At 45.9% G+C, this 23,530-nt stretch overlaps 1 protein-coding gene across 3 annotated transcripts in view; it reads left to right on the top strand.

Annotated features, from left to right (window-relative positions):
• The window catches only part of RGS9 (regulator of G protein signaling 9), a 93,647-nt gene that overhangs the window by 64,954 nt on the left and 5,163 nt on the right, over positions 1–23,530 (top strand). For all 3 annotated transcript variants that reach the window (XM_511633.5, XM_009433077.3, XM_016932765.3), the window contains exons 14-17: positions 3,022–3,109; positions 5,177–5,315; positions 8,907–8,992; positions 11,446–11,563. In XM_511633.5, the coding sequence (XP_511633.3) occupies positions 3,022–3,109; positions 5,177–5,315; positions 8,907–8,992; positions 11,446–11,563 (431 nt within the window). The remainder of the gene's footprint in view (positions 1–3,021; positions 3,110–5,176; positions 5,316–8,906; positions 8,993–11,445; positions 11,564–23,530) is intronic.

Genomic DNA, 23,530 nt, shown 5'->3' on the forward strand with positions numbered 1-23,530 from the left:
AACATACACCCTGAATTTATTATCTCCCCCTCAACTCATTCCTTAGAATCCAGCGAAAAGATTTCCCTGCATTATTTAAACCGTATTATTAGCAATCTCCTCATGAGATTCCTGAGGCTTTAGGTATGAACAGGGCAGATAAATCATCAATTTGCTCATTTACTTTTTAAAAAGATTTTTAAATTGAAATATTATTTGCATATGATGAAATTAACTTTTTAAAAGTGTACAATTCAGGGGTTTTAGTGTATTCACTAAATTGTGCAACCATCATCACTAATTCTAGAACATTTTTGCCACATTAAAAAGAAACTCTTTACCCATTAGAATCATCTTCTATTCCTGCTTCTCCTGCACCCCAGCCCTAGGCAACCACAAATCTACTTTCTACCCCTACGGATTCACCTCTTCAAGACATTTCATATAAACGAAATCATGCAATATGTGACCTTTTGTCTTTTTTCACTTAGCATAATGTTTTCAAGGCTTGTCTGTGTTTCAGCATATAACAGCGCTTCTGTTCCTTTTTTTTTTTTTTTTGACAAAGTCTCACTGTCGCCCAGGCTGGAGCGCAGTGGCGTGATCTCATCTCACTGCAAACTCTGCCTCCCGGGTTCAAGTGATTCTCCTGCCTCAGCCTCCCAGGTAGCTGGGATTACAGACGCCCGCCACCATGCCCAGCTAATTTTTGTATTTTTAGTAGAGACGGGGTTTCATCATGTTGGCCAGGCTGGTCTCAAACTCCTGACCTCAGGTGATCCACCTGCCTCGGCCTCCCAAAGTGCTGGGATTACAGGCATGAGCCACTGTGCCTGGCCGCTTAGTTCCTTTTTAATGACTGCATAATATTTCCTTCATTCCTTTTTAATGACCCCATAATATTTCCTTGTTTGTATGTACCACATTTTGCTTATCCATTTGTAAGTTAATGAACATTTGGGTTGCTTTGACTTTTTAGCTATTATGAATAATGCTGCTATGAACTTTTGTGTACATATTTTTGTGTGCTCATTTAATATTTTTGGTGGGAAAACGTATGTAACATAAATTTTACCATTTTAACCATTTGCTTTTGAGACGGAATCTTGCTCTGTCGCCCAGGCTGGAGTGCAATGGTACCATCTCGGCTCACTGCAACCTCCGCCTCCCTGGTTCAAGCAATTCTCCTGCCTCAGCCTCCTGAGTAGCTGGGATTAGAGGCGCCCGCCACCACGGCCGGCTAATTTTTGTATTTTTAGTAGAGACAGGGTTTCACCATGTTGGTCAGGCTGGTCTCGAACTCCTGACCTTGTGATCTGCCCCCCCCCCCCCCCTCAGCCTCCCAAAGTGCTGGGATTACAGGCGTGAGCCACCCATGCCCAGCCGAAATCTCCTTCCTTTTTAAGGCCAAATGATATTCTCTTGTAGTCTTCACCATATTTTGTTCATCCATTCTTTTATCGATGGACATCTGAGTGCTTTCCACTTACTGGCTATCATGAATAATTGCTTATTTAATTTTACTAAGCAATCAACTGTCTTTTGCTATGGGCAAGATGGTTTACATGGCACTTTTGTCAGATCAGTTACATTTTAGTTAAGAGCATCACTGGTCTGTGATCTCAGTCCAAAGAACACCCTAAAGTTCATGCTGAAAAGGAAGGACCTCTATAGAGCTATGGGACAAATGCCAACTAGTTTAAAATTGTGCAGCCTTTTATAATATGAAGCACCCAGGAGCTTTTAAAAAAATGCAGGTGACCCTTGACCAACACTGGTTTGAACTGCACAAGACCACTTATAGGTGGATTTTTTTTTTCAGTAAATATATTTAAAAACTTGGGGGGATTTGCAACAATCTGAAAAAACTTGCGGATGAACTGCATAGCCTAGAAATAGAAAAAAGTTATGAAAAGGTATCATGAATCCATAAAATATATATGCAGATACATATCCACTTATGTGTCCATTGACTGTTTATGTTATTAGTAAGGCCTCTGGTAAACAGTAGGCTATTTGTAGTTAAGTTTTTGGATTTTCCACTGCATAATGGTCTGTGCCCTAACCCCTTAATTGTTCAAGGTCAACTGTACTGAGAAAAGAGAGGAGAGGATTTTGTTGTTCATTTCCCCACACTGTGACACACTCCACGATTTACACACACACACACACACACACACACTTGCTCTCTCTTGTGATCGTCTTTATTTTCCCAGGCAAAAATCACCACCTGGGACCACTGTATGAACATATGCATGGTACCTCTGGACGCTGCAGGTTAGAGAACCTCGAGTTGGAGGGAGATGAAGGATTTGGGGGAACCTGGCTTTTCCTTCTGGGCCAATCTCCTCTGGCTCAGGTGATGCTCAGTTCAGTCCTGCTCCTGGCCAGACCTTCCCTGAGGGTCAGTCCATCAGCACTGCTTCTTGAACAGCCTCTCTGTAAGAACCATTGGCCTGGAATATGCCTGGTGAGGGACTGCAAATGATGGGTTCTCTAAGCACAGCCAAACAAAGGAGGAAGAACTCACGCTCAGTCATTCAACGGGAGCAAAGGAAGGAGGTCTTGATGTAGAAAACTGTAGCATAGCAACGCATGTATAGAAGCCTATTCATGTGCGAGCTCGTTCAAGCAATATTTCCTACAGCCAAATTCTAGAATAAAAAAGAGTATGACAACCTCTGGGGGGTGATATGAACTCTGGCCTGTGTATTGTTGGAGGAAAGGAAGCTGCCACGGTATGAATGCATTGCTGCAAACATGGTAGGTGCCAATCTAGTTTATTTCTAAGGCCACGTATTGAGCAATTACTAAGTTCCCAATGTTCTTCCAGGCCGTAGAGGTGAAGATGTGGCTCCTTTCCCCAAGGAGTATTGTTGTCTAGCATCACAATGTGCAATAGCTTGTTCTGCGGCAGGAAAGGTGTTCACCAAGCTGGGAAATGGAATCCATCCCGGCTGACTCATTTCTTTTATTTCCTCTTTTCTTCTTCCAACTTATTTCCTGCCCGGCCCTCATCCACGTGGACTTCTCACCATGCAGGAGAGAATCTGGGATTCTGGGAAGCCTGTGAGGATCTGAAGTATGGAGATCAGTCCAAAGTCAAGGAGAAAGCAGAGGAGATTTACAAGTGAGCATCAGCCAGGGTGTTGGAAAGCCTTCCCTTGGGCCTCTGAGGACCACCCCATTGTGCTTGAGGTGAAGATAGGATGAGAGGACAACAGCCTGGTAGCTGGCTGGGCCCTGGTCAGCATCAGTTCACTGTACTTGCCATGCTAGAAATAGTTCCCCGCTGCTTTGGGAGGTTTGGGGGTTCCCTGAAGAAAGCCTGGTGAGACATGCAGTGTGAGTCACCTGTTCCTATGGGGAATGTGTCTAGGGGTTAAAAAAGCAAGCTGTCCCGAATTACAGTGCAGAGTGCTCTGTCTTTGACTAAAGCCTTCTTAGGTGTCCTGAGGGGTGTGTGTGTGTGTGTGTGTGTGTGACAGAGAGACAGTGAGAGAGAGAGAGAGAGAGAAGAAGAAGCAAGATGGGAAACCTATTCCTCACGCTTCCTTAGAGATGTGAGGAGCACAGGGGAAGGGAGCTCCTCCCACATGTCTGGAACAGTGAGCGCAGCTTGGGGTACAAACATGGGTGGGCACATCTCATTCCTGACATCACGGCTCCAGCCCCCACTTGTTCTGAGCAGCAATAATTCTGTCCCTCTCCATGACTGTCTCTCCTCCAAATTACACAAAAGCCAAGAGTTCCAGGTTAAAAGGGTCAGTCCTGTTTTCCATGGCCAGGTGGAGAGGGAGGGGAAGGTGCGATGAGGCTCCCAAGGTTGCTGAAAGCCATGCTCCCCCTCCCTAACACTCCTCCCCCTACAGGCCTGGTGGGTGCTCCTGTCCTGCTGTGGTCCCATCTCTGTGGGTCCTTTCATCTGCACTGGCTGCAGTGGACATGAGTCCTGGATACTGAGGGCCCAGCATTGTTAGTTCATACTCACATGCTTAGCCGTGTTGCCCAAAGCCCAAGCACCACGCTGGGCTGGAACCAGCCCTTTGCAGTCACCAGACTGTGGTGCTGAACTTCGGGCAGCAGGCCAAACAGCCCCTTCCCTCTGAGGACTTAGCCTCTGGACCCTGGATGTCCTTCCTGCAAATGAACTCAGATTGCAACACCCCGGTTTCCAGAGAAGCACCAGCAGCATTGAAGAGAAAAGCTTGAGGTCTCACTTCTTCTTATACTTAGAGGTTCATACACTCTATTGCAAATTTGCCCAGCTCCTCCCACAGGGAGGGGATCCATGCGCTAAGAGAAATGGGGGTGCGGGTGGGGTGCAGTGGGGAGGGCTGTCGGTCCGGGAAGCTTCCATGACATCCTTTGCAGTACAATGGGTGCCTGATTGCCTTACACACAGTGACACACACACAACTCCTGATTCCAAAAATCTGCTACAGGAAGCCCGCTGCCTCTGCCATTAGACCAGTTTCCTTCCCCAGGCTCCCTGGTTATGTTATGTAAATCTCAGTTTCAATTTCAAAATTTTAATGTACATCTTAGAAAGGTAGGAAAATATTCATATGAGTATTTCTAATTCAGCAACAGCTCAGAACTGGAAATACTGAGAGAGCTCTGCATCCCGACATCCCAGGTAGAGCCACAGGCTCAGGAAGTGTGGCCAAGTTTGGTCTAATTGGGAGCCTTGGCCTGTCTGCCCAGCGGGTCAGACCTCTGGGTTCTGGGACCATGGGCTGCCTCTCGACACAGCATGTGAAATTCATTACAAAGCACATGTGGGTTGGGAGGAGAGCAGAGACCCCCAGAACACCTGTGTGAAGGTGTCTTAGCCTGGTCCCAGGTTGGCCCTGGAATCCTGGTGCAGAAGGTGTGAAGTTGGAGGCTGAGTTCTTCACCCTCATGGCCAGGACCTAATCCGACCTGGACCCCAGCCCCTTCTTGCTCTCTCTCCTGGAGGTTGGAAACATCAAAGTTAAGTATTCATATTCCCAATACTGGATGTTTCTTGCTTCAAGGAAAAATTGCTTGACAACCTCTTCAAAAGTTCATGCTCTTTAGTGTCTCCTAAAAAAACCACCACCCTCACCCTCGGTAACCAAGTTGTACCAGTCCTTCCCTCCCAAGCAGCTGTGAGCTATCCATGAACTGACTTGGTTTAGTTACTTTTGCTAACATCTCCCTCCCACCCCAGGCTGTTCCTGGCCCCGGGGGCGAGGCGCTGGATCAACATAGATGGCAAAACCATGGACATCACAGTGAAGGGGCTGAAGCACCCCCACCGCTATGTGCTGGACGCCGCACAAACCCACATTTACATGCTCATGAAGAAGGTAGGTGGGTCCGTGCTGTGGATACGGGGTCCAGATAGGCTTTCTGTCCCTAAGTACCTGGAAAATTCTTTAGATATAGGAAAAAGGGAGAGGATACGTGGATAGAGCTTTGCCGGTTGTGGCATGCAGCTAAGCATGTGGGCTCATGTCTGTAATCCCAGCTCTTTGGGAAGCTGAGATGGGAGGATATCTTGAGCCCAGAAGTTTGAGACCAGCCTGGGCAACACAGTGAGACCCTGTCTTTATATAAAAAAGAAAGAGAGAGAAAGAGAAAAACCCCAGAATTGTCAACCGTCTCTTCCACCTGTCCACTGGGGTGGACTTGCCTTGAGCCCCTCACCCACGGGCCTAGAGGGACTCCTGTAGAAGCTGTGTGCATCCTTACGGGCCCCACTCTGCAGCAGTAGACAGGTAGGAGTAATGGCATTAGTAATGACAACATTATAATAACAGCCATCATTCGTTGAGGGCTTACAAGGTGCAGTCGCTGTGCGAAACACAGAACTTTATGCTCAAAGACAGCCCACAAGTTAGGCTTTGCTGCTCCAGAATCTAGTGGCTTGGTCAAGGTCTCACCAGAGATGGGGCTGGGATTCATAGCCAGGTTTGCCTGGGTTTCAAGGCCGAGCTCTTAGTTTCTGCTGCAGAGTGATGGCAATTCTCACCACCCTGGCCCCAACAAATATTACACATAGAGGCGTAGTGTCTAGGAGAGACAAATTTGTGTGTGTGTGATTGTAGTAAGACCCTGTGAGAATTTAGATAGCCCTCTGGATTATTAACAAAGTGCGAATGCGGTGGGAATTAAAAAAAAAATACGTGAAGGGTACCTGAGAGAAAAATCAATCATTTTCTTAAGAAACTAGAATCGGAGGCTCAGAGTTAGCCTTAAAGAACTTGTCTAGTTTGATTCTTCTTTGGTGCCATCCTTGACAAGACTTTCTTTGGGTGCTTCAACTTCTCATTATGGCAATGATTTCTTTAATGGCAAAGTATCTTTATAGGATATAGGTTATGTGATATAGGCTATTTGATATAGGTTATGTGATATAGGTTATATGATATAGATTATGTGATATAGGTTATGGATGTTGGTTATGTGATATAGGTTATGTGATATAGACCATCTGATATAGCTTATATGAGATAGATTATATGACATAGGTTGTGTGATATAGCTTATATGAGATAGACTATGTCATACAGGTTATATGATATAGGTTATGTGATATAGGCTATTTGATATAGGTTATATGATATAGGTTATATGAGATTATATGACATAGGTTACATGATGTAGGTTATATGATATAGGTTATAATGTGATATAGGCTATCTGATATAGATTATGTGATATAGGCTATATGGGATAGATTATATGATATAAGTTATATGTTATAGATTGTAATGTGTTATAGGCTATCTGATATAGGTTATATGATATACATTATATGATATAGGTTATGTGATATAGATTATGTAATATAGGTTATATGATATAGATTATATGATATAGGTTATGTGATATTGGTTATGTGATATAGATTATGTGATATCAGTTATGTGATATAGGTTATATAATATAGGTTGTGTGATATAGGCTATCTGATATGGGTTATGTGATATAGGTTATATGATATAGATTATATGATGTAGGTTACATGATGTGGGTTATATGAGATAGGTTATATGATGTGGTTTATATGATATAGGCTATGTGATATAGGCTGTGTGATATAGGTTATGTGATATAGGTTATGTATATAGGTTTGTGTGAATGGTAAATACTGATTAGCTTTCCTGATTTATATTTCTTCTATTTAGTCTTTTATTGTATCATTTAAAAATATTTTTACTTTGTTTTTGAAGCATGTAATAATTTAGAATTGCCGCCAAGCCAGATTAGCCATTTTCATCATTTTTTGAATCAGTGGGGTGTTTCTGTGTGTTTTGAATCAGTGGCTGTCTCTTTGTTTTTGTTACTAGAAGATTCACAGCAGGGTTTCTTTAATAATAATCCTCTTTAATGTATTTTAAAACGTTTTGATTCTTAAAAATGTAGTTTTTGGCTGGGCGCGGTGGCTCACGCCTGGAATCCCAGTACTTTGGAAGGCTGAGGTGGGCAGATCATGAGGTCGGGAGTTTGAGACCAGCCTGGCCAACATGGTGAAACCCCGTCTCTACCAAAAATACAAAAATTAGCTGGGCGTGGTGGTGGATGCCTGTAATCTTGCTACCCAGGAGGCTGAGGCAGGAGAATCACTTGAACCTGGGAGGTGGAGGTTGCAGTGAGTTGAGATCGTGCCACTGCAATCCGGCCTGGGCGAAAGAGTGAAACTCCGTCTCAAAAAACAAACAAACAAACAAACAAAAAAACCTGTAGTTTTCATACGGCCTTTTAGGGGATGCCCAGGGAGGCCAGTTACTAGCCAGAATGGAACAGTCATTGGTAACTTCAGAAAAGAATGGCATATATGCCCACTGGACTCCCTATATGCCATTACAGCTATGTCCTATGGTGAAACACTCAACGTATCCCAGTGGCTCCATGGTCCCTATTCCTAGACTCCATCCTAGTTCTCATAACTTTTACTGCTCCCACTTAGTCTTTAGAATAGCGCCATTTCAATAAATTTTTAAAATATCTCAATCCCTGGTTTGTTGCAGTGGCCTTTGTCCCATATTGGGTATGACTAGAGTTTTCCGCTCGCTTAAAAGTAACGAGCATTCATGAAGCTTCTCTGAAATTGCCCAGAGTCCCAGTAAACAGCCCCATAACTGGACTCTATGCATTGGTTGTTTTTGTTTTTGCTTTGGTATTCTCTTGCCTTTACACCCAAAACACAGGGCAGAAAGGGATGTCAATGGCTTAGAAGTGGGCTCCATACTCCCGGCTGCTCATCTTCCTTGGAAGAAAGTCTTGGAGAGGAGAGGTCAGATGTGCTCTTGTCTCATGCTGGCTTCACTGAACCACTCCAAGGTGGATCTTCATGTGTAGGGTTACAGACTGTAATTCTCAAACTTAAAGGTGCAGCAGAATTACCTGGAGACTGTTCAGGTAGTTGTTAATTGTTAATTGTTTAGGTATCCTCATATGAACAAATGATGACAGGCAATGTCTCCATACATGACCAGTTGTCTCACCTGTTTGGCATGTAGCATGCAGCATATGAGAATAAGTGAAACAAATTAAGCAGTTCTGGGTCTAGTGTACTTTTAACTGTAGCAGCTTTTATGCAACTGGCTACATTTACAACATAGGCTGAATCACAGACAATGTTGATAGGATCTGAAGCTGTGAGCTGTAAAACCTGAGACTGTTCAGGCTCAGGGTGAATCACTCCCAGAGTTTCTCATCAGGAGGGCTGGGGCAGGCCTGAGAAGTTCCCAGGTGAAATTGATGCTTCTGGAGGGGACCACACTTGAGAACCACTGCTCTCAACACCTCCCCCAACACCTTTCACCCAAGGAGACAAATTCTCATAACTTTTCCATTCTACTGCCAAGGGAGGCTTGAAAATGGCAAGGGTATTGGTTTGATTTGACTGCTTTTTTCTCTCATAATTACTGTTGTTTTCTTGTTCCCACTAGGATTCTTATGCTCGCTATTTAAAATCTCCGATCTATAAGGACATGCTGGCCAAAGCTATTGAACCTCAGGAAACCACCAAGAAAAGGCAAGTGGAATTATCTGTAATTGCTGGCTGCCTGCTGCTTAGTTTACAGAGAAGTGAGGGTCTCTTTCAGCCAAATGGCTATTATGGAGATATTTGCTTGATGAAAATATTGGGGACTGGGAAGTATTGCTCAGGGAATGAGTGCCTCATTTGCTTCATAATGCCCTGAAATCACTCTAGCAAGATTTCCTTAGTAATTACCACCACTAAGTTTTGTTTCCCCTAAAGCTGGCTTGAAAGAGTTTAGAGGATCAGACCAATAATTACCCTTATCACAAATGGAAGCTTCTCCTTGGTTTTTTAACTGCTACTCGTTACCTCCAAACTGATGTATGGGAATTAATTAAGGTACATCCTTGTATTTAAATTGTTCTAAGACCTTAGAGAGGATAGCAGATTGCACCCCAAGAGAAAATGCTCAGTGAAGGGGAAACAGATGGTAACGGGCTAGGTATTCTTGCTGCCTCCGGGGACCATGTTTTAGAAGTCCGTGAACTTGTTCATTCTCACTTTTCTCATTGGAGATGTGGATCATCTCATCTGGTAGAGCCATTGGGACAATGGACGAAATAATGTCCTGAGGGGCAGATTGAACTCTTTTCTGGGGGAATTCAATCTACAAGGATTGAAGATTTAAAATATAAATTGAATGGCAGCTTGAACAAAACTGTAAGGCTTTGGCAGAGGTTTTTCCACTGGCAATCGTGTGTCCTGTCCCCCCCCAAAGTGAGTGACTGTTCCCCTGTTTGCTGGGTCAACCCACACTGGGCTCCTTTCCAGCATCTTCCATCAATTCAAAAGGGGGATGGCCGGACCAGAGCCTTTATCAAAGGAGAAAAAACAAAAAAAACCAAACCAACTTGGCTTCATTCTTGAGAATAATGGCCCTGTTATGAAAAGGAGAGAAAGAAGTTCTTTGTGGTGCTATTCTTCTGGGTTTACCAAGTAAGGAAGGGAGTTCAGTCCCCCTGGGGACTTAAAAGCTTCTACTTTAAGCCAGAAGAAAGGCCTGTAATAGCTCCAGTAGTTCTGCCAGAAAGTAATGAGGGGACAAAAGAGGAGTCTCATACCTCTCTCTCCAGATATTTTAGAAGTTGGGGCAGACGTGAGAATTCTCACTATTGTGAGTGAGAATTACACGTGAATGCATTCGTAAAGTGTGAAGCCTGGTCTGTGTCCATACCAGGACTGCAGTGGGTGTGAATTTTGTTCCATGATCCCAGGTATAAGACAATGTATTCAAACTCAATTTTTGCATGACAAGTTACACCTAGCTCCAAGCCTTCCTCTTGGCAGGGCTGGTGAGAAATCCAATGTCAGTGTCAGGCTTTACATCCTGGTAGGGGAGCCCTTCTTCTCCTTAAGATAGATATAAGAGTTCAAGGGGCTTATGTAGTCAAGGGGCTTATGTAGTCCAGAAATGTGGAGTATGTTGCAGGTCTTTGTCTCTCATTGCTGCTGAAGTTCTTGGCTCCAAGCTTACGTGGGCCCTCAAAGGCAGGTGGGCTCCACTGCTCACTGCCCACTACATCACTTGGATACCTAGAGCTTTGTCCTGGCTCCTAAGGCCATGGCAGGGAGAGTTTGGTTCCAGGAATCCAGTTTGGCTTTGAAGAAGGTTCTGGCATGTGTCAAGATATTGCACATGAGCAGGGTACCACCAGCCCACCAGCCCTCTTCAGGCCTCTTCCCTCTTTCTCTGTTCATTGGGGCCTAGCTATTTTGGACAGTCCAGCTCTTTCCTTCCTTCCCAGAACCATAGCTTTTGAAAACAAATGCTCCAGCCAGGCGCAGTGACTCACGCCCGTAATCCCAGCACTTTGGGAGGCTGAAGCGGATGGATCAGTTGAGGTCAGGAGTTTGAGACCAGCCTGGCCAACGTGGTGAAAGCCTGCCTCTACTAAAAATATAAAAATTAGCCTGGTGTGGTAGTACATGCCTGTAGTCCCAGCTACTTGGGAGTCTGAAGCATGAGAATGGCTTGAACCTGGGAGATGGAGGTTGCAGTGAGCCGAAGTCGTGCCACTGCATTCCAGCCTCAGTGATTCAGAGAGACTCTGTCCCCGCTGCAAAGAAAAGAAAATAAACAAATGCTCCAACTCTCTCCAGTACCCAAGCCTTCATTATCCACTTCTTTCATGAAGATGTTACAAGAAGTTAAGATAACAAATTGATTTCTACATACTGTAGAAGTTCAATGCAACTTCGCCAACAAAAGGGTCTTCCTTGTGCCTGACCTAAAATCTGATGGCAGTTGGTACTCACTCTCGTCTCATCCTCCAAGTGGGGAGAAAGGAGCCAAGGTTGGACCCCACTGGAGGTTCACTGGAAAAAGGAGGGAACAAAATATAGATTCTGGACCTTCCAGCCCCAGCTCCCATCAAGTGTGACAGGGTCAGTGTTGGGCAAGCTGTGTCATTTTCCTCCAACCACCAATCTGTCCTTCCTTCCAGCTCCACCCTCCCTTTTATGCGGCGTCACCTGCGCTCCAGCCCAAGCCCTGTCATCCTGAGGCAGCTGGAAGAGGAAGCCAAGGCCCGAGAAGCAGCCAACACTGTGGACATCACCCAGGTCATGAGCAAGCTGGACCGGAGGAGCCAACTCCAAAAAGAGCTGCCTCCTAAATAAATCTGTGATTCCTGGGGGTGGGGTCATGTACTTGGGAGAGGCAAATGAAGAAGGGTAGGGTCAGAGTCTAGAAGGTTCCATTCCCCATTTGTGGAGGTCATCAGGTTCATCCCATACTCCTCTAACTTTCTTCATGGGGGACTTCCTAATACCACAGCAACAAGAGCTTGTTCTCCCAAGCCCACTAATCAGGGGACAGGGTGGGCGAAGGCGGTGGGTGGGAGAGGGGATCACCTGACTCAATTGCTGTGTGGCTGCCTATTGTACCTTAGAGAGTTCTTAGGGGAACTATGAACTTTCTCAGTAAGAGCCAGGGGGAAAAAGCTGTCTCAGTGAGAGCCATAGGGAAAAGTGGTACACAAAGCTCTCACTGAGAGAGAGCTTTGTCTACCACTCTTTGCTTTGGAAAATTAAAAAGAAGGCCTCTCCCCATACCCAAGGCCTAGTGTTTTTCAGGGAGATTTGTTTAAAATAGCTTTATGAAGCTCCTCATCCTATCTCTCTAATTTAGACTATTGTTTCCAAATCATTCTGAGGTTCCGCCAAGGGGCTAGTTGCAGGGAAGTACTTTCTCTGAACTCCCCTGCTATGCCTGCCTGGAAAGACCCTGCTGAGACGTTTCTCCTGTTGAGTTTGTTCTTAGTCATAATTACTGGAGGGTTGATGGGCTCTCTTCTTCCCATCTCCCCATCCCCTTGTCCATGCTGGGGAAACAAGCGGCTTGCGGGAATGAAGGACTCAAATGGCCCTCTGAGGAGCATCTTTTTGGCTAAAGAACAAAGGCATTGATGTCTTCATTCATGGGAAGAGGATGGTAGACATCGAGATGAGTGAGGATCAGAGATGATACTCTCTAGGACATTTTCTAGATGTTGATTCTTCCCTCTTCTGTAGGTGTAGACGAGGTCAGCCCTGTGGTCAGGACTGGGGGAGAGGACAGTTCTAACTGACCTTGGGGGGTTTAGAAGGTCATTCTCGAAGTTAGGCTCACTCCTTACACTTGTGCAAGAATGCAACAGAGATAGAGCACAGAGGTGAGCAAGAGACCAGCCTGACCAAGCAGGAATACTCACTCATTCAGCACATCTATTGAGCACCTACTATGTGCAAACATCGGTGAATAAAACAGACGTGGTTCTCTCTCATGGAGCTTCTTCTAGTCTAGGACTGAGACAAAATAATTAAACAAACTATCAGGTAGCTATTGTTGTGTGACAATCAACCAGAAAAATAGAGCAACATCAGCAAGTGTTCATTGTTCATGCATGTGGGGTCATCTGTGTGGCTCTGTGGATCTTGGCTGGGTCCACTCATCTGTCTAGGAGTGTTGCAGTGGCCTAGGCTGAGATGAGTGCGATGAGTTTTCTCTGCTTCATGTACCTCTCTTCTCCCAGCAGTCTTGCCTAGGCAGAATCCCATGCTGAGGACTGAATTGCAAGGGAGCAAGTAGAAATACACAAGGCTTCACATAGTCTCTTCTACTTTACTTTATTGGCCAAAGAAAGTCATAAAGCCAGCCTAGATTCAAGGGGCAAGGAAATAGACTCTACCTCTTTAGTGAGAGAAATTTCAAAGTCTCATGGTGAAAGATGGATGAAATTTCAAAGTCTCATTGCAAAAGACAGGGAAAGTTGAAGAATGAGGGCCATTGTTGTGATTAACAACACAAATGCCTGCCCAAGGATTATAAAGGAAATTAATGTGGTACTGGGATAGGAAAGATGGGATGTGTGTAGGCTATGCCCCTGCTAGGTGGTGACAGAGAAGCAGGGAATGAGAAAGAGTTGGCCATAAGAGCATGTGGACCAGGCAGGGAGAAAGTTCTGGGGAGAGAGGGCTGTGTGGGCAAAGGCTCAGAGCTGGGAAGTAGCTCAGAGTGAACCGAAAGGCCAGGTGAGTGAAGCCTGCTGGGTGAGGGGGAAACGGTGCAAGATGAGTTTAGAGAGTGGGCAGGGGCCAGATCATTGATGACCTTCAAGGCTGTTCTAAGGAGTCTGTGGTCACTGGTTTCACGTTAGCAAAATGATTCTAGCCCAGAAGAGGGGCACTTACACTTTCCATTTGCACTGGTTGCAGACCAGTTTCCACTCTGAAAGTGCATGGAGGGATATGCTTTGCTCATCTCTCTTCTGGAGAATCTTGGAGTCTTCCCACTCTGGAAGGTACCCCAAGTAGAAATGTAAACCATTGTAAACTGGGTGACACGAGTGGAGGGACTGTATTTATCTCATTCATTACTTGGAGCCTGATTCCTGACACCCAGGGGGTTCTGCACCAACATGAATGACATGAGTGGATGAATGAATGAAAGAATGAATGAATGAAAAGAGCCCTGGATTTGGAGAAAGCCTCCTGGTTCCTGTTCCTGGCTCTAGCACTAGTCATGTAGCCTTGGACAAGTCACTTAACCTCTCTACGTCCTTATTTGTGAAATGAGGTATCAGGACCAGCTCTAAACTTCTCTAAACAGACTTTGTGAATTCCGACTGGGAACCCGGGCTGGGGCATCCATTTTACTTGAAGATTTGGAATGGGAGGAAAATTAGGTAATTTCTAAAAGTTTCACATTAAAATAATCGTGAATATATTATGAAATAGAATGTAAAATGTACATGAATTTTTAAAGATACAATTTGAGACATCAAAGGCATTTTGTGCTTGGCTGTGGCAGGCTCAGGCTCTGCCCTCCAACTTCTGGGGGAACGTGTTTTCGGGCTCTCCTGCTGTGTGGCCTACTTTTATGGGAACATTTGAGAAGCATGAAACCAGAGAATATTTGCTGTCCCTTTTGGTTACTCCATATGAGCTGAGATGACATACCCAGCAGCCTGGTGGTGAGGGTGGTGGTGAGCATGTTGTTGAGGGTGGTGGTGAGGGTGGTGGTGAGTGTGGTGGTGAGGGTGGTGGTGAGGGTGGTGGTGTGGGCATTGCATGCATTGTGGCTTCTACAGGGCACAGATTGTGTCTTGTTCATCTTTGGCTCAGGTATCTCTTGTCTCACTCGCCACAGGTTTGTGCTCCAGTTATCTCTCATTCTCCCACAGGTTACTATGTGCTCTGTGTCAGGCTCATACGGGGACTCCTTGTGTATTGACGGAAGCCTGCTCAAGTTGAGACACACAGGATCTCACAATCTAATAAGAGACACAGCACGTAAACAAAGCAGATGAGCATTCTTTATTAAATGAATGAGGACATGAGCGTCTCAACACTATCTGTCTAGAGGAAGGAATATAAATGACTTCATGGCTAAATGGCAGCATTTATGCTTCATAGATGTATTTTATTTATTTATTTATTTATTTATTTATTTATTTATTTATTGTTTGAGACAGGGTCTTGCTCTGTTGCCCAGGCTGGAGTGCAGTGGTGCAATCATGGCTCACTGCAGCCTTGACCTCCCAGGCTCTAGCAATTCTCTCATCTCAGCTTCCCAGGTAGCTGGGACTATAGGTGTGCGCCACCAGGCTTGGCTAATTTTTTGTGTTTTTTGTACAGATTGGGTTTCGCCATGTTGACCAGGCTGGTCTTGATTTCCTGGGCTCAAGTGATGCACCAACCTCAGCCTCCCAATGTGCTGGGATTATAGGCATGAACCATTGCACCTGCCCCATAGATCTATTTTAAAGACCTTTTTTGTGTAAGAATCTGTGGTGAGTGCTATGGTGGATACAAAAATGAACAAAATGGTCTCTGCCCTCAAGGGACTGACAAGGTGCATGGATGCAAACAGCTGTAGCCGGAGGCAGGATGCAGTCGAGACTGGATGATGATCAAGGATGATGATTGTTGATTGAGACCACAAGCTGGAGGAACCCAGAGGTGGGAGAGAATTGTTTGGCTGGGGGATCATGATAAGGTTTTTGGAGGAGGCGTGCTTGAGGTATGTCTCAAAGGAGAGTAGGGTGTCATCAGATAGAGATTGGGAAGTGGGCACTGCAGGGCATGTGGGCAGAGCCCAGGCACGGCTACTGCTGGCCTCTAGGCAGCTTATTGGGTCAGGAAAAGGTGCTCCCTCCAAGTAGGTGTCCTTATAACACCTGGCTGGATTTCAGTCCCACCTTGCCCCTCAGCCAGGTGCCCCTGAGCAGCACACAGCTTGCATAACCATTTGGTGGCCCTGAGCACAGGGTCCAGGAAGCAAAGCTGGGAGGGTGCTGGGTTGAAGATGTATCATGGAAGGCTGGAATGTGGACTCTTTACTGCAGTCTCATAAGCGCCACTCCCCACCCACCCCTGGCTGATTTAGATGCCCCTTCTCTGGCTCTCCTTCCATTCTGCTCATACCTCTGTCTGTGAATGCTGCACTGTATCGAAACAATTGTTTATGTGTCTTTTTCTCTCACTAGGCTGTAAAACTCCTTAAAAAGGAGAGATAGTGTCTTGTGGGGTTTTGTGTCTCAGGGCTAGACACAGCATGGGCTTGCAGTTCGTACGCTGGATGTCTGAAGAGCTTCAGCACACTGGAAATCAGGAGCTGGGGAGTGAGGACGAGTTAAGAAGTGGTTGCTGTGGTCTCCGTCAAGAGGAAGGTGTGGATTAGGAGGGTGGTGGTGGGTTCAGAGGAAAGAGGAGAGATGCTGGAGGCAGGTGGATAGGACCCGATTGAAATGGGGTGATGTGGGGGAAGAAATTAAAGAAGACCCAGAGATTTTGATCCTCCTAAGATAAGGGTGATGTTATGAAAGAGGACTGGATTTTGTGTTAGCAGTTGGGGAGGCACCAGGGAGCTTTGGAGTCCCAGACGAAAATGTATACACCATTCATGTAATCAACATTTATGGAGTTTCTTTCTTTCTTTCCTTCTTTCTTTCTTTCTTTCTTTTTTTTTTTTTTTTGAGACAGAGTCTCAGGCTGGAGTGCAGTAGCACCATCCTGGCTCAATACAACCTCAGCCTTCCAAGTTCAAGCCATTCCCCTGCCTCAGCCTCCCAGGTTCAAGCCATTCCCCTGCCTCAGCCTCCCCAGTAGCTGGGATTACAGGCACCCACCACCACGCCTGGCTAATTTTTGTATTTTCAGTAGAGACAGGGTTTCACCATGTTGGCCAGGCTGGTCTCGAACACCTGACCTCAAGTGATCCGCTAGCCTCGGCCTCCCAAAGTGCTGGGATTACAGGTGTGAGCCACTGTGCCTGGCCTTGGAGCTCTTATGTACCAGACACTGGGAGCCTGCAAAGCTCCTCAAGGAGTTCCAGACTAGGAAAGAGACAGACACACTGTACAACTCACTGACACAGAGGGTATCAGGACTCATAGCAGAGCAAGCAGAACAGAAGGAGAATGTCAAGGAGGAAGTGATGGATCCTATCTGGAGGCATCGGGGAAACTGGACCTCAAAGATTGAGTATAATTTTCCAAGTGGAAGGCAGAGAGCTGTGGTTAATAATTATAGTTCCCCCTTCTTCCAGAAGGGATTTGAGGCAGCTCATAATACTATAATACCATATGATGGAATGTCTAAAATGATAGATTGAAAACTAATTTTAGACAGTAGTTTGTACACAGTGAACCGTGGATGACTGGGTTATCAAAACTGAATGTTACATTTTTTTTAAGCATTAAATTTTGCTCTGAAATTCCTGACAACTACCAAGCAAACAGAGAGACAGATTGGTTTTAGAATTTTACTGTGTCTGGTTGGGTGCAGTGGCTCACGCCTGTAATCCCAGCACTTTGGGAGGCAGAGGCGGGCTGGTCATGAGGTCAGGAAATCGAGGCATCCCGGCTAACCCAGTGAAACCCTGTCTCTACTAAAAATACAAAAATTAGCCGGGCGTGGTGGCAGGCGCCTGTAGTCCCAGCTACTCAGGCGGCTGAGACAGGAGAATCGCTTGAACCCGGGAGGCAGAAGTTGCAGCGAGCTGAGATCGCGCCACTGCACTTCAGCCTGGGCAACAATTTTACAGTGTCATGAAGTCAAGCATTCAAGTCCTTTTTTACCTGGATCCTCCCCCTACTCCTAAGTCCCAACACGAAGTTGAAAATGTGCTTCTGGAGAGGGAGATTTCTAATCCATTCCTGTTCTAGGCATAACGGATGCAGAAGTGAATAAGATCATCAAGTCTTATTTCATCGAGTTTGCATTTTAGCTGGGGGTGCGGGGACAGGCAGTAGATAATAAATAAGTGCTCTGAAGGAAAGGAAAGTAGGTTCGAGTAACTCTGAATTAAGGAAGGGGAGTAATTTTAGATGGGTTCATTGATCCAGAATTGACTGTTGAAGATGTGACAGTGGATGGAACTTGAGGGCCAGAGAGTGGATGGAGAGAGAAAAGAAGGCTAAGAGGGAAGCTTGGACGAGGCCACATTTTAAAGGTGTAAGAGGAGAGAGAAGAGTTAAGAACGGAGTGGCAGAGCTGTTAGGACGCCTCCCTGAGAAGATGGGTAGGGGATACGGGTGGGTGGCCAGCAGCGTTGAGCAGAGACAGTGCCTACTGGATAGTCCCTGGGCACCCTTCCACTTCCCAGCCACCCTGCAATTAGCTGGGGCCACATGTCTAGTTGTGGCCAATAGACATGGGCTCTGCTGAGGTGGATCAGAGCCTGGGGCTCCACCTCCATCTCATCCCCTGCTGTGGACCTGGGAGTCCCTCCTGGCCCACACAGGACTTTATGTGAACAAAAAACCAGACCTTTATTATAAGAAGTCACAGAGAGTTTGGAGTTGCTGTAGCATAGCCCATCCTGCCCTGCCGAATCAAGAAGTTGAGCATGTCAAGGACTGGCAGAGGCCACTGGATTTAGCAGTAAGGAAATCACTGGGGATTTTGAGTAGGTGATTTCAGCAGAATAGTGAAGGAAGAAGTCACTTTTATGGGAATAAAGGAGAAGATGTTGGAAGTAAGGAGAGTGAGCTGTGTGTGTAGATTACCATTTCAAGTAGTTTGGGAGGAAGGCGAGAGATATAGTGGTAACTTAGATAATGGAGGGTTGAGAGGAGGCATTTCCAAAGGACAGCGTGAGGTGGGGGTGTTTGCCAAATGAGGGGATGATCCTGGGGAGGTGGGGAGATAAAATAAAGAATAATTGATAAGAGAAAGCCTGGAAAAAATTGGAGGGGATCAGACCAAAGCCAAGATTGGTTTTGGAGAGGAATAGTTTACTCTCTGATGTTGCAACTCAGAGAGATTTGGAAGTGGAAGGGAAGGAAGCTGAAGGCTAAGTTAAGGTAAGATCAATTTTAATGATTAGGGAATATTTGAGGCATTTGCTGAGAGCATTGCAGGAGGAGGGCAGTGTGGCTACAGAAGCAAGGCCATGTGACTGCAGGAGAAGTCCCTGAAGTGTTGAACCAAACAAGTGCTTGACAATCACTGTGAGGCAGTGATGATGGATGCTGAACCAAACAGTTGAGTAGAAGGTTGTCAAGCTATGAGAGGGAAGAAGTGTCTCCTCTCCTTATATGGAACTTTCTGTACGTTCAAAGGTGGCATAGAGAGAGATGTACATTCCATGATAGTCCTTGGTCAGGCAAGCAGCCATTCAGGAAAACTTTGGAATTCCGAGCAACTTTGTCAATGGGAAATGCTGTGGGATGGCCACAGGAAAGAGGGAGGTGTTGTCTTCCAGCAGTCATTGACTACTTTCGATGCAGAACTTTAAGAAACCCGCTTGCTATCAGCTTCCAGTCAGAACAGCACTTGTAAAGGGTTGATCCTTAAACATCGCTAAATGAACACATCTCTGTCTTGTGGTTCCAGGAATTTTAATCCTTGAAGCTAGATGGTATGAGAACAGCTTTTTTTCTGAAGCCAGGCTTGAATGGTAGGGGAAGGAATGTGGACTTTGGGGTTAGGCAGACATAGTTTTGATATTTTAGCTGGGTGGCTTTGACCTTCAACCTGTCTGAAGTTATCATTTCTCTTAGAATGTTATTGATAGTAGAGAGTGTCTGGCTTAGGGTGGATGCTCAGAAATAGCTCTCTCTCTCTTTCCTCCCCCTTTCTTTCTGCCCTCTTCTCTCACTCTCTCTTTCTTGCTCACTCTCTTGCTTCTTGTAATCTGCCAAGGCTGGGATCCAGAGTTCCAGCTTCTGTGAATAGAGGGGTCAGGCTCTGATAACAGTTTTCCTCTATCTGTTATGACCACTCAACATTCAACAGAGATATTCAGCACCTGTTACATGCCCAGCATCCTGCTAAGTGCTTGGGATCACCAGTGAGCAAGAGAGACACCCTTGCGGCATTTGCTGTTCAACAGGAGAGACAATTAAACCAAATGGTGTGATATTATAGGGAAGCCACATAATGTTTTGGGAAGGGTTGGCAAGGACTGCTAGCCTGATGAAGGCAGTGGAGACTTGGGGAGATCAGCAGAGGCTAAAGCAGAGGGGTGGGCAGGGCCAGGCAGGGCAGTTCGTTGGTGATCAGGACCAGTGGCCAACCGGGACCATCCATCCTGGAAAGCTCTATGCAGCTCCTAGGGACTCAGGGCTGTGTGCATTTGTGTGGCTTCACCATGATCTCAACTCCAGGTATCAGCTCTTTTCCACCTTACACCTCCCTCTCCCCAACATCAGTGTATGCCAGTGCTCTGCTTTCCAACCCTGGAGTCCACCAGGAAATTCTCATGTTTGGTAGTGAAGGGACTGCAGGTTCTGAGGGCTTGCAAGAGCATCTGTGGCTGCTGCTATTGTTCCAGCAGGTGGCAGCTTCTCCTGCTAATGTTTAAACTATGTGTCCCACAGGGCCCATTGAAATCCCAAATAGCATAAAAAATAAACATTTATTTGGACAATATTAACGACATATTTAAATCATTATGAAAATCTCTATTATGCCATGTCCTTAGACACCTTTGAATTCCTTAATGTTATATTTTAAAAAACTTAACAAACCCCTCTATCCATGGGGTGTATAGCTTGTGCTAGGATATAAGTTATTCTGTAGGTAGAGAAAAGGCTGCTTTCATTGTGAATATTAAGTAAAAATATAAGGGCCAGGGACAAAATATGAGTAAAGACCTAAGACAATTCTTGGCCTATTATAAGCCCTCAACGAACACTAGCTGCTATCATCATCATCACCACCATCATCATTGTCACCACCTTCATTGCCATCACTATCACCATTATCACCATCACCACCATTACCACCATCAACATCACTACCATTACCACCATCACCATCACTATCACCATCATACCATCATCACTATCATCATCATCATCACTATCATCATCACCATCAACACCACCACCACTACTGTCATCACCATCACCACCATATCATTATTATCATCACCGCCATCCTCACCATCACCATCACCATTAATACACAATCATCATCATTATCACTATCATCATCACCATCAACATCACCACCACTACCATCATCACCATCATCACCATATCATTATTATTATCATCACCACCATCCTCACCATCACCATCACCATTAATACACCATCATCATCATCATCACCTAGTAGCTTCAGTCTTAGAGTAAGCTTGTGCTTTCTTCTAGCTGTTGGTGTTGTCCAATATAGTAAATCATTATTCTTTATTTAAGGCATTTCCTGAGAGATATTTAAAACATTGTCATCTCAAACCATCTATCTTCTCTGTTCTTTGAGAATTTTGCAGTGCGGTCCTCCAGCTCTCCAGAGAACGTTAGGATATATTTAAGGGGAGGAGGGGGAGAAGTTGATGTCATGTCCTCTGTCTGCAGCTTCTAGGAGAGGACTGACCAGCAACAGTGTAGTGACTGGTCAATCCTGTAGTCTGGAGTTTCATGGCTGAAGTAAGGGTCGTTGCTAACTGAGAAGGTCTTGTGCTAGACTGTGTCAAATGGGATGACCAGTATGGGGTCATGCCATGTGTTCACCCATGGCAGAGTTTTCCCCATGGGGCTAACTTTGCACATTTGCTTGGGGGCGGTGGGGAAGGGGAGAGTGGGAAGGCACTGGAAGAGGGGACTTTGCACACTGCATGCTGCACCTAAATGTGGCCCTCTGCTCACCTTCCTGCTCCCAGGAAGTGGGAGTTCAGGTGCCCCCAAGGTCTCCTTCAAATTCTCAACCACATTCCGAGGACAGAAAATGAATTTCATCTCTATGCATTACCTGCTTTGCCATTCATTAAAATGCCTGTGATTGTGTTCTCATGTAAATGTACCTGTTTCATTTCATACTCCTTTACTCCCTTCTCTTGGTTCCCTTGTACAATAAAAGAGCAGCATGAAACAAAAGAATGCTAAGCTCTCCTTCACTGTCTCTGTGGTGTCACATTTCTTTGCCATGTGTCATGCATGCCACTGCTTTGCTGCCTCACACCAATGGTAGGTGGGGCATGGGCTGGAGGGGCTGGGTCTCCAAGCAGAGCCCCAGGCTCCATGGGAGGGACCAAGGTGGGGAATTGTGGGAGCGGGTGGAAAAGGCATCTGCTTAGATTGTCCAGGACCAGTAAAGCTAATGGTCATTTGCCCAGAAGAAAGGACCATCTCAGGCCAGGTAAGTGGCCATCTTCCTCACCTGTCTGTCATCCATCCCAGAAAAGAGAAGATGCTAGGGGAGGAGTGGAGCCAGAGATGGACTGAGAGAGGTAGGAGGGTGGGAGGAGGGGAGCCAGAGATGGACCGAGAGAGGTAGGAGGGTGGGAGGAGGGCACAGAGTTGGGGGAGGGCATAGAGTTGGGGGAGGGCATATAGAGAGGCTGATCTGGTCACAAACTATGAGTTTTGTCAAGTTGCATCATATCCATGAGCCTCAGTTGTCTTATCTGTATAGTGGGATGATAGAAGTTTATCACAAATTCTGAGGAAGTGGAATGGAAGTTAATTCTGTATCTCTCTTGACAAAGCCGAGTTCCTAGTTTTGGTATTTTTGGATGGCAATGTGAATCAGTAAGGAAAGCAAGGCCCTTTGGGTCACACAGACCTGGCCTCAGGTTCTCATTTAGTCACTGCTTCGGTTTTCTATTGCTGCATAACAATGACCACAAGCACCAGCCAGGTATGAGCTCAGTTTTCCAGGAGACATTTGGCTGATGTCTTGTTCAAGGGGCTGTAAGGGAATTCCATAAACTAGGGAACTTATCAACAACAAACACTTCCTGCGGTTCTGAAGGCTGGGATGTCCACGATGGAGGCCCCAACAGATTCGGGGTCTGGTGGAGTCCCACTTTGTGGTTCATAGATGGAGTCTCTTCACTGTGTCTTCCCACGGTGGAAGGGCCAACCTAGTGCCCTGGGGTCTATTTCATAAGGATACTGATCCTTTTCACAAGGGCTCTGCCCTCATGACTAATCACCTCCCAAAGACCCCGCTTCCTAATACTATCACCTGCAAGGGGAAGGCCTCCAACATATACATTTTGTGGAGGACACAAATCTTAGACAGCGCAGCTGGGTTCTCAGCTCAGGGTCTCACATTCAAGGTGTCAGCCAGGCTGACAGGGTTCTCATCTGGATGCTTCTAAGAAGAATCTGCTTCCTAGCTCATTTGGGTTGCTGGCAGGATTCAGTTCCTCGTTTAAGACTCAGGTCACTGTCTTCTTGCTGGCCATCAGCTGGGAGCTGCTCTCAGCAGCTGGGGGCCACCTGCATTCCTTGAGATGTGCCCCCTCCATCTTCAAAGCCAGCCATGGAGACCTTCTCCCCAATTGAATCCTTGCCAAGCTTCCGATCTCTCTGCCTTCTGCCTCTGGCCTCTAGACTCAGATGGAAAGGGCTCCTGTGACCAGCTGGAGCTCACCCGGACACTCCCCCTTTTTAAAAGTCAGCTATGCCTCATCACATAGCCTGACTGGGAGTGACTACCCCATCACATTTATGGTTCACGTGTACACTCAAGGACAGGGGTGGGAATCCTACATGCCACAGTCACTGTGATTCTACATGCCACAGTCACTGACTAGTTATGAGAGCTGGTAAAGGGTAATGAGCCCCTGTGGGCCTCAATGTTCTGTTCTC

Source organism: Pan troglodytes, chromosome 19, assembly GCF_028858775.2.
Source record: "Pan troglodytes isolate AG18354 chromosome 19, NHGRI_mPanTro3-v2.0_pri, whole genome shotgun sequence".
Taxonomy (NCBI): Eukaryota; Metazoa; Chordata; class Mammalia; order Primates; family Hominidae; genus Pan; species Pan troglodytes.